The 12,439-nt window shown below is 35.6% G+C and overlaps 1 protein-coding gene across 2 annotated transcripts in view; it reads left to right on the top strand.

Annotated features, from left to right (window-relative positions):
* Itsn1 (intersectin 1) overlaps nt 1-12,439 on the top strand; it is a 204,906-nt gene that overhangs the window by 96,884 nt on the left and 95,583 nt on the right. For both annotated transcript variants that reach the window (XM_027929297.2, XM_071615072.1), the window contains exons 12-16: nt 1,587-1,849; nt 4,012-4,161; nt 4,251-4,391; nt 10,097-10,184; nt 10,616-10,755. In XM_027929297.2, the coding sequence (XP_027785098.1) occupies nt 1,587-1,849; nt 4,012-4,161; nt 4,251-4,391; nt 10,097-10,184; nt 10,616-10,755 (782 nt within the window). The remainder of the gene's footprint in view (nt 1-1,586; nt 1,850-4,011; nt 4,162-4,250; nt 4,392-10,096; nt 10,185-10,615; nt 10,756-12,439) is intronic.

The raw sequence follows: 12,439 nt of genomic DNA, 5'->3' as shown, positions 1-12,439 counted from the left end.
TATTTTGTTTCTTTATATGTGGTGCTAAGGATCAAACCCACTACCACACACATGCTAGGCAAGCGCTCTGCCACTGAGCTACAGCCACAGCCCCCAAATTGAACATTTTAAACTGTATAATCTAGTGGCTTTTCACCTTGGCCCACCACTCCAAAATATCATACAGTGTGAGGCTAAAACTGTGGAGATTTATTTCTCATGTGCTAAAGGCTAGAAGTTCAAGATAAGAGCCCAGGCAGTTTAGTTCCTGGTGAGAGCACTCTTGTAGATAGCTGTTTACTCTCTGTGTCCTCCTATGGCTTTTCCTTGGTGTATGCATGGGTGTGGGGGAGTGACCTTCTTTTTCTTTCTCTTTTTATAAGGTCACTAATCTCATCATGGGGCCCCACCCCTATGATCTAATCTAACCCTAATTATCCCCAAAGATGTTTCCAAATACCATCACATTGGTGTAGTTAAGGCTGTAACATGAATTTGGGTGTGTGGTAGGGGCTGTACATTTATTCTATAATAATGGTGTTTATTACTCTCAGTTGTATAAACACCACCCCTCTCTTCTTCCAAAAGAAAATACCCTACTCACTCACTCTCCGTTCTCATTCACCCCAGCCCCGGACAGCCACCAATCTGCTTTCAGTTTCTTTGGATTTAACAATGGTAGGTAGTTCATATAATTGGAATCATATAATATTTGACCTTTTGTACCTGGCTTCTTTCACTTAGCAGAGATTCCTTTGTAAGGATCATTGACTCATTCCCTGAGTGAAGGGACTTGAAGTTTTAAGGTGGCCGAGTAAAGAAGATAGTGCCACCTCTGAAATCACCAAATGTGATCTCATGCTAGGCTAGAACTCTACCACCTAGCCACTTTCCCAGCCTTGAGAGTTTCCCTTGTCTGGGGTGGATACCAAGGAGATGTATAGGAGGCAACACAAAGGTGAATACACACTGCTGGAAACAGGAAGGGGATGGAATATTTAGAAGTAAATAAAATAAAATAGATGAAAACAAAGGTGTAAAAAGGATAAGAGAAAAATGATGGAATTAAAAATTTATAGAAGTGTGTCAAAGAAGGAAACAAAATAATGGATTAGAAAAAAATATTTACTGACTGCGGTCCATTTAAGAATCTGGGCAGAGCAGCTTCTTCAGTGTGAACCATGCAATACTTGTTCTCTACCCCTGATTTGAGAAGTCACCTTGTTCAAACAGGAGACAGACAGTGCAGTTATAAGCTAAGGTGAAGGAGAGACTCATGATGCAGAAGAGATGGTGGGTCACTTGCTGAAGCAGGGCATGAAGAAGGGAAAGGGTAGAGTAGCAGGAGAGGAGAGGAATTGGGTGTAAATACAGAATTATTGAAATATTTTTGTAGAAATAGTGTGTGGCATGGATGGTAGTACAAAGGTTAGGGGCAACTCTTCCCTAACCTTTCTGTTTCCTGTTTGTAGTGCTCACTACAAGGGCCCAGTAAGGAAACTTAGGGAGTTCTGGATTTGGGTTTGTACTGTAGATTTCAAAATGCTAATACATTTTTTCTTTGAAAATAATGGCTTTTCCTAATTGATCTGTTGTTCCTTTTAAAGTAACATTTGAAGATAAGAAGCGGGAAAATTTTGAACGTGGCAATCTAGAACTGGAGAAACGCAGACAAGCTCTCTTGGAACAGCAGCGCAAAGAGCAAGAACGCTTGGCTCAGCTGGAACGGGCCGAGCAGGAGAGGAAAGAGCGGGAGCGCCAGGAGCAAGAGCGCAAAAGACAACTGGAGCTGGAGAAGCAACTGGAAAAGCAACGGGAACTGGAACGGCAGAGAGAGGAGGAGAGGAGGAAAGAGATTGAGAGGCGAGAGGTAAGCAGCTGTGGACAACCTTGTAATAAACACATGAGCTTTGTCTTTCTCTTGTAGAATTATTCAAATGATGTATTAATGTAGGACAGTCTGTTTTCCTTTTTAATTTTTGTGTGTATTAAACACTGGGCCTCATAAATGCTAGGTAAGTGTTCTACCACTATTCCACATCCCCAACCCTTCTTTCTTCCTTTTTTTTTTTTAATATTTATATTTTAGTTGTAGTTGGACACAATATCTTTATTTTATTTATTTTTATGTGTTGCTGAGGATCAAACCCAGGGCCTTTCACATGCTAGGCAAGCAGTCTACTGCTGAGCCACAACCCAGCTCTCTTTCTGTTTTTTTTTTTTTGAGACAGAGTCTCATTAAGTTGCCCAGATAGGCCAGCTTTGAATTTGTGATCCTCTTGCCTCAGTCCCCTGAGTAGCTGGGATTACAAGCATGTAACCGCCCCACTAGGCTGTTGTTTTTCCTTTTAATAATCTGGAGATTGTAGTGTATTCAAAAGTTACACAACCATCACACTGTCTATTCTGGAGCATTTTCATCATCCCAAAAAGAAACCCCTTACACTAAGGAGTAATTATCCATTCCTCTTTGCCCCCAGCCCCTGCAACCACTTCCTTATCTCTCTAGATTTACCTGTTCTGGAAGTTGTACAGTATGTGGCCTTTTGTGTCTAGATTTCACTTTGCCTAGCATTTTCAAGGTTCATCCATATTTTAGCATGAATCAGTATTTTATCCTTTTTTTATGGCTGAGTAGTATTCTGTTTTATAGATATACTACGTTTCATTTATCTACTCATAAGTTGATGAACTTTGAGTTATTTTTTTTTTAGCTATTACAAATGCTAATATCAACATTCTTCTATAAGTTTTTTTATTGTACTGTCTTATAACAAACTAAGAGAGCAGTTAGGTGTTTTTCCAGATTCTTTTCTCTGTATTTACACATTTATATAAAAATGTAAAGATTTATGTGGTGGCATGGGTGGAGGTTGTATAATTTTAAACCACTTGATGTTATCAAAGCCATTGTATTGTTTTGAGACTGTTCCCCTGCCCCCCTAAAAATATGTCTGGGAAATCTTCATATATTCTATGATGTCAGATCTGGAAAGGGACCAAGTCAATCTCTTGTTCAACTTCACAATTTTACTATATTACTACAGAAGCAAAGCTATGATTCTTTTCACATGAATGAAATATAAAGATGAGGAATTTTTCTTTATTAAAAAAATACTTTGGTTTCATCTCCTGCTGATTGCTCTAGACAGTATGTAACCATAGCTGCCTTTTGTTCAAGCAAATACACACAGATGCTAACAAATTTTAGATATTTATCTATTTGGTATTGGAGATTGAAGCCTATGCATTGCACAGGCCAACCATGCATTCCACTCTCCACCCCAAAAGATTTCAGTTACCAGAATGGACAATGGAAAGGCATACTACCTTCCTTTTTAAAAGTATTTATTCAGAATTGTTTAGTAGATAAATTTACTATTGCTATGCATTGCTAGCCCCTGGAGTTTCAGTAATGACTAGATGTGCCACTTGGCCTCCGGGACTTTGCAGTGTGATTGGGAGCTTGCTGAGTAAGAGGCAGTCACACTACCAACAGCAAAATCTATACAAATATTCCAAAACTGAAAACTGCTGAGACCAGAAACACTTGTGGTCCCAGCATTCTGGATAAGGAAAGCTTAACTGTAAATAATAGTTTCTCTTTTGTTGGGAAAAAAACAAGTTTTGTTTGTTTTAGTTCTTAGATTTAAGATTGATTTAGATTTAGAATTGTTTAGATTTAAACTTGATTTTACTAAAGAAATTTTCCTTCCTATTTGTGAGTCTGTAAATAAAAAGGAGCACTTTTATTTAGTATATCATGCATTCTGGAAGGCATGAAGAATGAGATTCCAATGTGAAATGATCCTGTTGGTTGTCATCTTATGTAAATATAATTAGTTCTGAATATTCCCTTTTTTTCCTTAGAAGGAGCACTGATTTTTATAAAAATTTTTATTGCTTTATGATATAATTTCTTGTAATATCTATATTTCATCCTTAAAAGGAAAGACTTACTACATGATACTTTTGTTAAGAGACATGTTAGAGCATAAGAACTGAAAAATTAATAAACTGTGACTTTGACAGGCTGCGAAACGGGAACTTGAGAGACAACGACAACTTGAATGGGAACGGAACCGAAGGCAAGAACTTTTAAATCAAAGAAATAAAGAACAAGAGGACATAGTTGTATTGAAAGCAAAGAAAAAGACTTTGGAATTTGAATTAGAAGCTCTAGTGAGTGATATTTGATCATGCTTTGGATATATACTACCATTGAACCATTAAAAATGGTAATAATTCCTTTTATCTTTCATTTGTTAAAGAATGATAAAAAGCATCAGTTAGAAGGAAAACTTCAAGATATCAGATGTCGATTAACCACCCAAAGGCAAGAAATTGAGAGTACAAACAAATCTAGAGAGTTGAGAATTGCTGAAATCACCCATTTGCAGCAACAGTTACAGGTAAGAAAACAATGTATCACAAAAGATTTTAGGCTTACATGCTTGCCTCTGATTCATTTTATTTATTTATTCATTCAACAAACAGTAAGCATCTACCATATACTAGATTTCTGGGGAAAAAAGGTGAAGAGGGTGGGGTCCTTTTCTTAAAAGTCAACTGTCAAGTAAACAAACTCAACAAGTGTTTGCTACACACTATTAGGTGCTGGGCTGTTTTTTAGGTACTGAGGCTATAGTGTTGAGCAACGGAAATGACACCGAGAGTGAGCTGAATGGACCTTACCCTCTGTATGCAAGAGGGACACATACTAACAGAACTATAAAGTTTGTATCTATGAGAAAATAAAAAGTGCCAAGGACAGTAGAAGGGAAGGCAGTAGAGAGTCCTGGTGGTTAGCAGTGTTGTGATTTAAACTAAGGTAGTCAGGATAGGCCTTTTGTGAAGGTGACATTTGCACAGATTTAAAGTCTGTGATGGACTAAACTATGGCAGAACAAGTTTTAGGTAGGGATACAGCAGTGCCACCAGTGACCTGAGGCTGTAGCAGGCTTCTGGGATGCCAGGTGGAGGCCAGACCATACAAAACTAGTAAATAGGTGCAATTAAGATTTTAGTGGGATGTAAGAAAGATGTGTAGGGTAAGACTTGAGACTTGATAGTGTGCTAGTGGCGATTTTGCCTTCATTTACCTCTCATCTATTATCTCACCTGGTATGATTGAACTGTTATCTCACCTAGTTTGGTATCAAGCATTGAACTACAGGGGCATCAAATTCATGCAGATATTACCTGCAGATCATCATATTTGACCACAGTGACTCTTTCACTTCTTTTTCTCAGCATGATGATTTCAAGATTGATTTTTCAATGTTGTTGAGTGAATAAGTACATTGTTTCATTTTATCAGTGAGTAATATTTACTAATCCCTTCACCTGTTGATTAATATCTGGGTTCTTTCTAATTGGGGATTTTCATAACTAAAACTACAATGAATATTTATGTATAGTATTTTTGTGGAATTATAACTTACTTCTCCAAGGCAAATTTTTTGGAGTGTAATTGTGCCATATAAGTCTTATCTTTAAACCCCCCTACCACAAAACTGTCAATGGTAGAAATTATTTGTACCTCTTCACATTCTAATCAGCAATCTGTGAGTGATACAATGGTTTCTCATCCTTACCAATACTTGCTGTTGTCATTATTTTAAAGTTTGACTTTTCTGGTAGGTATGCAGCAAATATATTTCATTTTTTCTTGTATATGCATTTCCATGAAGACTGATGATGTTGGTCATCGTTTTACATGTTGCATGGTATCATTTGTGTATCTTCAAACTATCTGAACTTGCCTGTCCGTTTTTGGTTGAGTTGTTTTCCTTACTATTGAATTGTAAGACTTCTATATAAATTTTTGTCAACAAGTCATTTGTCAGATACATGATCTGCAGATATATTCTCCCAACTTTTGGTTTGCTTCTCATTTTCATAATACTATTTTTTAAAGGACAGAAGTTTTAAATTTTGATAAGGTTTAGTTTGTTAATTTATTTGTATGATCATGCTTTTTGTGTTCTAAGAAATCTTTGCCCCATGACTGCAACATTTTCTTCTGTTTTCCTTCAAAAGTTTTATGTTTTACATATTTAGGTCTATAATCCATTTCACGTTGGTTTTTGCATATGGTCCTAAGTTAGAAGTTGATGTTCATTTTTCTCCGTATATACCAAGTGCCATTTATTGAAAACACTTGGCTTTCCCATTAAATTTCCATGGTAGCTTGTGGAAAAGCAGTTGCATATATTTATAAAAGGTCTGTTCTGAACTCTTCCTTTAATCTGTATCTATCCTTTCACCATCACCTTACTCCATGGATAACTATAGTCTTATTCTGGTTTTTGAAATCAAGTTTGAGTACCCTGTTATTGTTATTCTTTTTGAAAAAAAAAATTTTGGCTATTCTAAGTCATTTCCATAAAAATTACAGAATTAGCATGTCAGTTTTATTTGTTTTTTTTTTTTCCTTCAAAAATACATAGAACTAAAAAAATTTTTGTAGAACATTGTTGCAATTCCTTTGAATTTATTGATCATTTCAGGAAAGATTTGACATTTAACAATATTGAGTTTTATAGATTATCTCTCAATTTATTTAGGTGGTTGTAAATTTCTTTCAGCATATTTTTGTAGTTTTCATATTTTTGTAGTTTTATATGTGTTTCTAAAAGTTTTCCTTAAGTATTCTGTGGTCAATGCAATTGTATATTGCCTATTTTTTATTTCAGTTTCCAACTATATGATGTCAGTATATAAAAATAGAATTTATTTTTTATAGTTATTTTTCTGTGTTTTTTTTTTTTTTTTTTTCTCTTTTCTGTGTTATTGTTTAGCTAATTTCTCAGGGTTTGTTTTTCTTTTTTGCGGTACTGGGGATGGAACCCAGGATTGCACATATGCTAGGCAAGCAAGTGCTCAACCACTGAGCTATATCCCAGCTCCAGTGTCTTATTTCTTTCTTTCTTTCTTTTTGGTACCTGGGGATTGAGCCCAGGAGCACTCGACCACTGAGCCACATCCCTAGACCTTTTCTATATTTTATTTAGAGACAGGGTCTCACTGAGTTACTAAGTGCCTCGCTAATTAATCTGCTGGCTTTGAACTTGTTATTCTCCTGCTTCAGCCTCATGAGTTGCTGCAATTACAGGTATGCACCACTGTTCCTGGCTTCCTGTATCTTATTTCTAAAAGAATGTTTTGTAGATTCTTTAGGGGTTTTTAGCTATATAAACTTGCCATGCTTGAAAAAAGACAGCTTTATTTTTCATTTTCTAAACTGTATGCCTTTTATATCTATAAACAACTATGTAAATAAGTCTAATAATTTTGATAAAATAAATTCACTGAAATATACAAATTATCAAAATAGAGTGAAGAAGAAACAAAAAACCTGAATATTTATATATCTATTAAGTAAATTTACTGTTAAATATCCTACCACAAAGAAAATCCTAGACCTAGAAGGCCTCACTGATAAATGTCACCAAAAATTAAAGAAGAGATATCATTTCAACATAAACATTTTAAAATAGAAGAGGAAGGAATATTCTCTAACATTTTCTGAGCTCAGCATTACCCTGATACCAAAACCAGACAAGGATAAAACCAACATCCTCAATATCCTTCATAAATTTAAATGTGATTTTTTTTTTTTTTTTTTGCCTTACTTAGTTGACCAGGACATCCAGAACTATGTTGAAGAGAAGTGCTAAGAACATTATTCTGGGTCTTAGAAGGAAAACTCTGTCACAAATAAGGAAGGGTAACTAGGTTTTCTATAGATGCCCTTCATCAGGTGAAGGACTTGCCTTCTGTTTATTGCTACTTGATCTTGAATAGATATTACATCGGGCCATGTTTGTTTTTGTTTGGGGCATCTATGGAGATGATTGTGTGGTGTTTTTTTCTCTTCTACTCTGTTTAGATGAAGATTTATGTTGATTGCAATTTGAATGTAAAACCAACCTCCATTGCTGGGGTACACCACACTTGGCCATAGAATATTTTAGAATATTCAACTTGCTCTTGTTTATTAAGGATCTTTTCATTTAAATTCATGAAAGATATTGGTTACCTTCTAAATGCTAATTAACTCTGTTTATATGTCTTTCATTAACTATTGATGAAAAGTTTCATAAGATAGTCCCCTGGAAAATTTAGAGTTAAAGGTCTTGTGTTTAGTTTCAGTATCAATTTATCACAGAATGTTGTGTGAACAAACACACTTATTATTTATGACTGATGTTTAGAATATTCAGTTATTGATAATAAATAAAAGTCAGGATTCTTAAAGTAGTGAATGGGAAAATAATACCTAATTAGAAGAAATAAAGGGACATAGCAGGCAAGGAGATATTGGTTCACTTTCCTTTCATGGATTAGTAGATACTTAACTTTGCAAATGAGTTGGGTATCCCTTAATATTGGTTTGACCTACTTTATAAACTTAGGTTATACACCTTAAAGTAATGTTTATATAAGTAAAACAATCTCAGTGATATGAGTTAGGTTTTGTCTTGATATTTCTTTGTCTTAGTTCAGAAAAGAAACTTTGGGATTGGGAAATAGGAAGGAGAATAAAAGGGAAAACTCAGTTGGTTTTGCTTTTTTTGAGAAAATGACTGGTTTATATATTCTGTTCTATGAAGTTTTCGTGTGTGTGTGTGTGTGTGTGTGTGTGTGTGTGTGTGTGTTGGGGGTTATTTATAGAAAAGGAGGCTTCTAAATCCTCTGTTGAGCTGACGTCTTTGCCATACGGGCCAATAGTATATGAAGGTTTTTTTCCACATAGGCTAGTCTGTACCTAAAGGTGGATGTTCCAAAAGAGAGGTTCTTGGCCTCTGATGATTTTTTGAGACATGGTCTTTCTGTTTCTCAGGGAAGTCTTAAACTCATGTGCTGGCTCTGAAAAACAATCTTTTAAATATTTATTTTTAGTTTTAGGTGGACACAATATCTTTATTTTATTTTTACTTGGTGCTGAGAATTGAACCCAGTGCCTCATGCATGCTAGGCGAGCACGCTACCACTTGAGCCACATCCCCAGCCCTGAACATTTTTAATTATGGCACTTTTATATTTTCAAGCCAAAAGTCAATACTTAGAGTTCACTTTTTATAAAGGTAAAAATAAAAGTCAAATATTCCCTATATATCTGTTGTATTGTTTCATGTTGTGTTGTTTCATGTTGTGTTGGGGATTGAACCCAGGGACACAGTACTGCTAAGCTACATTCCCACGTTTGTTTGTTTGTTTTTTCCCCATTTTTGAGACAGGGTTTCACTTGGTTGCTGAGGCTAGCCTCAAACTTGGGATCCTCCTGCCTCAGCCTCCTAGTTTTTGGGATCACAGGTGTAGCCATGGTGCCTCTTATATCTGAAAAGCCTACCATTTTACTGAAGTGTGTAGAAACTATAGAGGATACTTACAACTGAACTTAAGCAAATACTGTGCTTGGTAACCCCACAAAAAAAATTCCAAATAGCATTTGTACAGTATGGTTTTAGTTTTTTTCATTGTGTCAGTTAAAATAAAGGTGGTTCAAGACTTTTATGTACCTGTTTAAAGTTCCATTCTTTGTGACAGAAAAACATGCACATTTGAAGCAGTTAAGATTCTAGTGGTTAAAAATCTGTTTTGTTCCCAACTTCAGGTATATCATAAACCTAAATTCTGCCCTATTAAGTATTAAAGCTCAGATTATAATAACAGAGTAATTCCTACCAAATTAGTTTACAAGCAATTGGGCCACTGTATTTATACTTGATCTCCATGCAATTGAGAGATCCTCACTTCTGTTTTCTGTGTGCACAGTGTTTTTGAAGTGCTATCTTTAAAAGCTTATAAATGTCCAGTGAGACAACAAGAATGTAAGCAATACCAAGGAAGCTATAACTGTCTTAACTTTATTTTAGTGAAAAACACTTGGCAAACAGTTTATTCCTTGGCAAGAAAGCAAGAGTCACCCTGACTAGCAGTTAAATGTGGTTCACCATAAGGACTTGGGAAGAGCTGACTAACCTCTCTGCTATTCAAGCCATTCAGGAGTATCTCTGAGGGTCAAGAAAACTGACTTAGGCACTAATTCTGCGTGTGGACATCAGAGTGTTCCCTGTCATTCACCGTTGTTTTTCTCCTCCTCCCCTAGGAATCTCAGCAAATGCTTGGAAGACTTATTCCAGAAAAACAGATACTTAACGACCAATTAAAACAAGTTCAGCAGAATAGTTTGCACAGTAGGTATTTTATTTATTTATTTTAATAATTTTTAGTTGTGGATGTACCTTTATTTTTTAAAATTTATGTATATTTATATCGAGGCCAGTGCCTCACACGTTAGGCAGGAGCTCTGCCACTGAGCTGCAACCCCAGCCCCAGAATTTTAAAGTTGGCTTTTTCCCTCCCTCTCCTTTAATTCCTTTCTCTCTCCTTCTCCCTCCTTTTCTCCCTCTTTCTTTTTAAATATGCTGGGGATTAAACCTAGGGCCTCACCTCATGCGTGCCAAGCACAGCTCTATGGGCTCTACTGCCGAGCTGCACCCCAGCCACAACCTTTTTCTTTTTTACAGACAGCAAGAATTTTCTTAAGTGACATGAAAATGTTAAAAAACATTTCCCTCACTGCCAATTAAAGTTTTTCCTGTCTCTCACTGTTTTTCTAAAATAGGAGATTCACTTCTTACACTCAAAAGAGCCTTAGAAGCAAAAGAACTAGCTCGGCAGCAGCTACGAGACCAACTGGATGAGGTGGAGAAAGAAACTAGGTCAAAACTGCAGGAGATTGATATTTTCAATAACCAGCTGAAGGTAACTGTTCTCTGTGTGCCTACATGTATGTCTTACCCTTTCATTTTCCTAACTGTCCAGCTGATTAGTTGATGTGGAATCCCAGGCAGAAAAATGTATTGAACTGGCGTTTCAACCTTGGTGAAAGCCTTCACATTTATGGATGAGCATTATACCATCTAAATTGCATTTTTCTTCCTTGAGATATAAAAATGAATTTGGCATTTATAAATTCTGGATCAGTGAGTGGCCCCAGCATTATGTCTGTTTTTAACCTGAATTGTTTTGTATACATTTTCATCTTTTTGCCTGTTCATAGCCATATCAAGTGGAATTTCAGAAACCAGGCCCTCAAGCTTCCTCTTTTTTGTGTTCTTTGCATACTGCTCAGAGGGATTGTTTTTCCTCTTAAAACTGAGAATTTTTCTGCCACTTCTTGCCTTTAAGATTGTGCTTAAATACGTAGTCATTTTGTTCCCTCACATTCTAAATTTTTATTGTTTAGTGCACTAATTGCTTTTCTTTTGTGGCAGAAGTGGTGTATGTTTTTGTCACATTTGCACAGGAAAACTTAGAAAAATGCCCGAGCTCTGAGGGAACATAAAATAGTAAAGATCACAGGTTCTTTCTGATTGCTTTCAATTTAACCTTACAACTTTATCATCCTAAGAATGTTAACTCTTACAAGAAATCCTGAATGGAAACAGCTCATTTTCTCTTCTTCTTTTTTTTTTTTTTTTTGTCTTTTTCTTTAGTATTTTTAGTTGTAGATGAACATAATACTTTTATTTTGTTTATTTATTTTTATGTGGTTCTAGGGATTGAACCCAGGACCTCACACATGCTAGGCAAGCACTCTATCATTGAGCTACAATCCCAGCCCCACTTTCTTTTCTTTCTTTTTTTTTCTGTGCCTTGGATTGAACCCAGGGTTGCTTAGCCACTGAGCCACATCCTCAGCCCTTTTTGTTTTTTATTTTGAGACAGTCTAGCTAAGTTGCTTAGGGCCTCACTAAATTATTGCTGAGGGGGGCTTTGAACTTGCAATCTTCCTGGGTCAGCCCCCAGGAAGCTTGTCCAACAAGCTCATCTCTTTTAAATAATTATTATATGTTATTTTAAATTTAAGTAAGCTATTAGAGTTTTTAACTGCTATGTTCTTTTAGAAATTGGATGTGATACTTTTTTTTTTCTTTCAAAATATTTGTTTTTCTTTTCTAACTTAAAATTCTTTATAAACTTGTTTCTGGCCATTTTAGCTTTTGAAACTAGGAAGTAAAATTCCTATTCTTTATTTCTAAACCAAAAAAAATTAAAATTAAAAAAATTATAAAGCATATTTGAGATTTTTAGTTTACCTCTGGATTGAAAGATTAGACCAGATTGTCTAGACATCTAAATTTGAGGTGTTTGTGCTGTTTTTTGGAGCATTAGGTAATGAACTTTGCTCAGTTGTTCAATTCCCAGAATGTACTGTTCATAGAAACAGCACAATTTTTTTTTAGGAAAAATATTTAGCCAACCTAGTATTTTTCTTCACTTTGCTTTTATGCTTATGTTGTGGCGGTGTATGTATTATCTGTATTTTATATTTGTATGTATGTGATTTAAGTGTGGCATATAAGTATTGAAAGTGCAGCTGTAAGTTCTCCATCTCTAAGTACAATCAAAATCCTCACATATGGGTTCTAGGGATTGAACCCAG

Source organism: Marmota flaviventris, chromosome 8, assembly GCF_047511675.1.
Source record: "Marmota flaviventris isolate mMarFla1 chromosome 8, mMarFla1.hap1, whole genome shotgun sequence".
NCBI lineage: Eukaryota > Metazoa > Chordata > Mammalia > Rodentia > Sciuridae > Marmota > Marmota flaviventris.
This window is presented reverse-complemented; position numbering and strand designations above follow the sequence as displayed.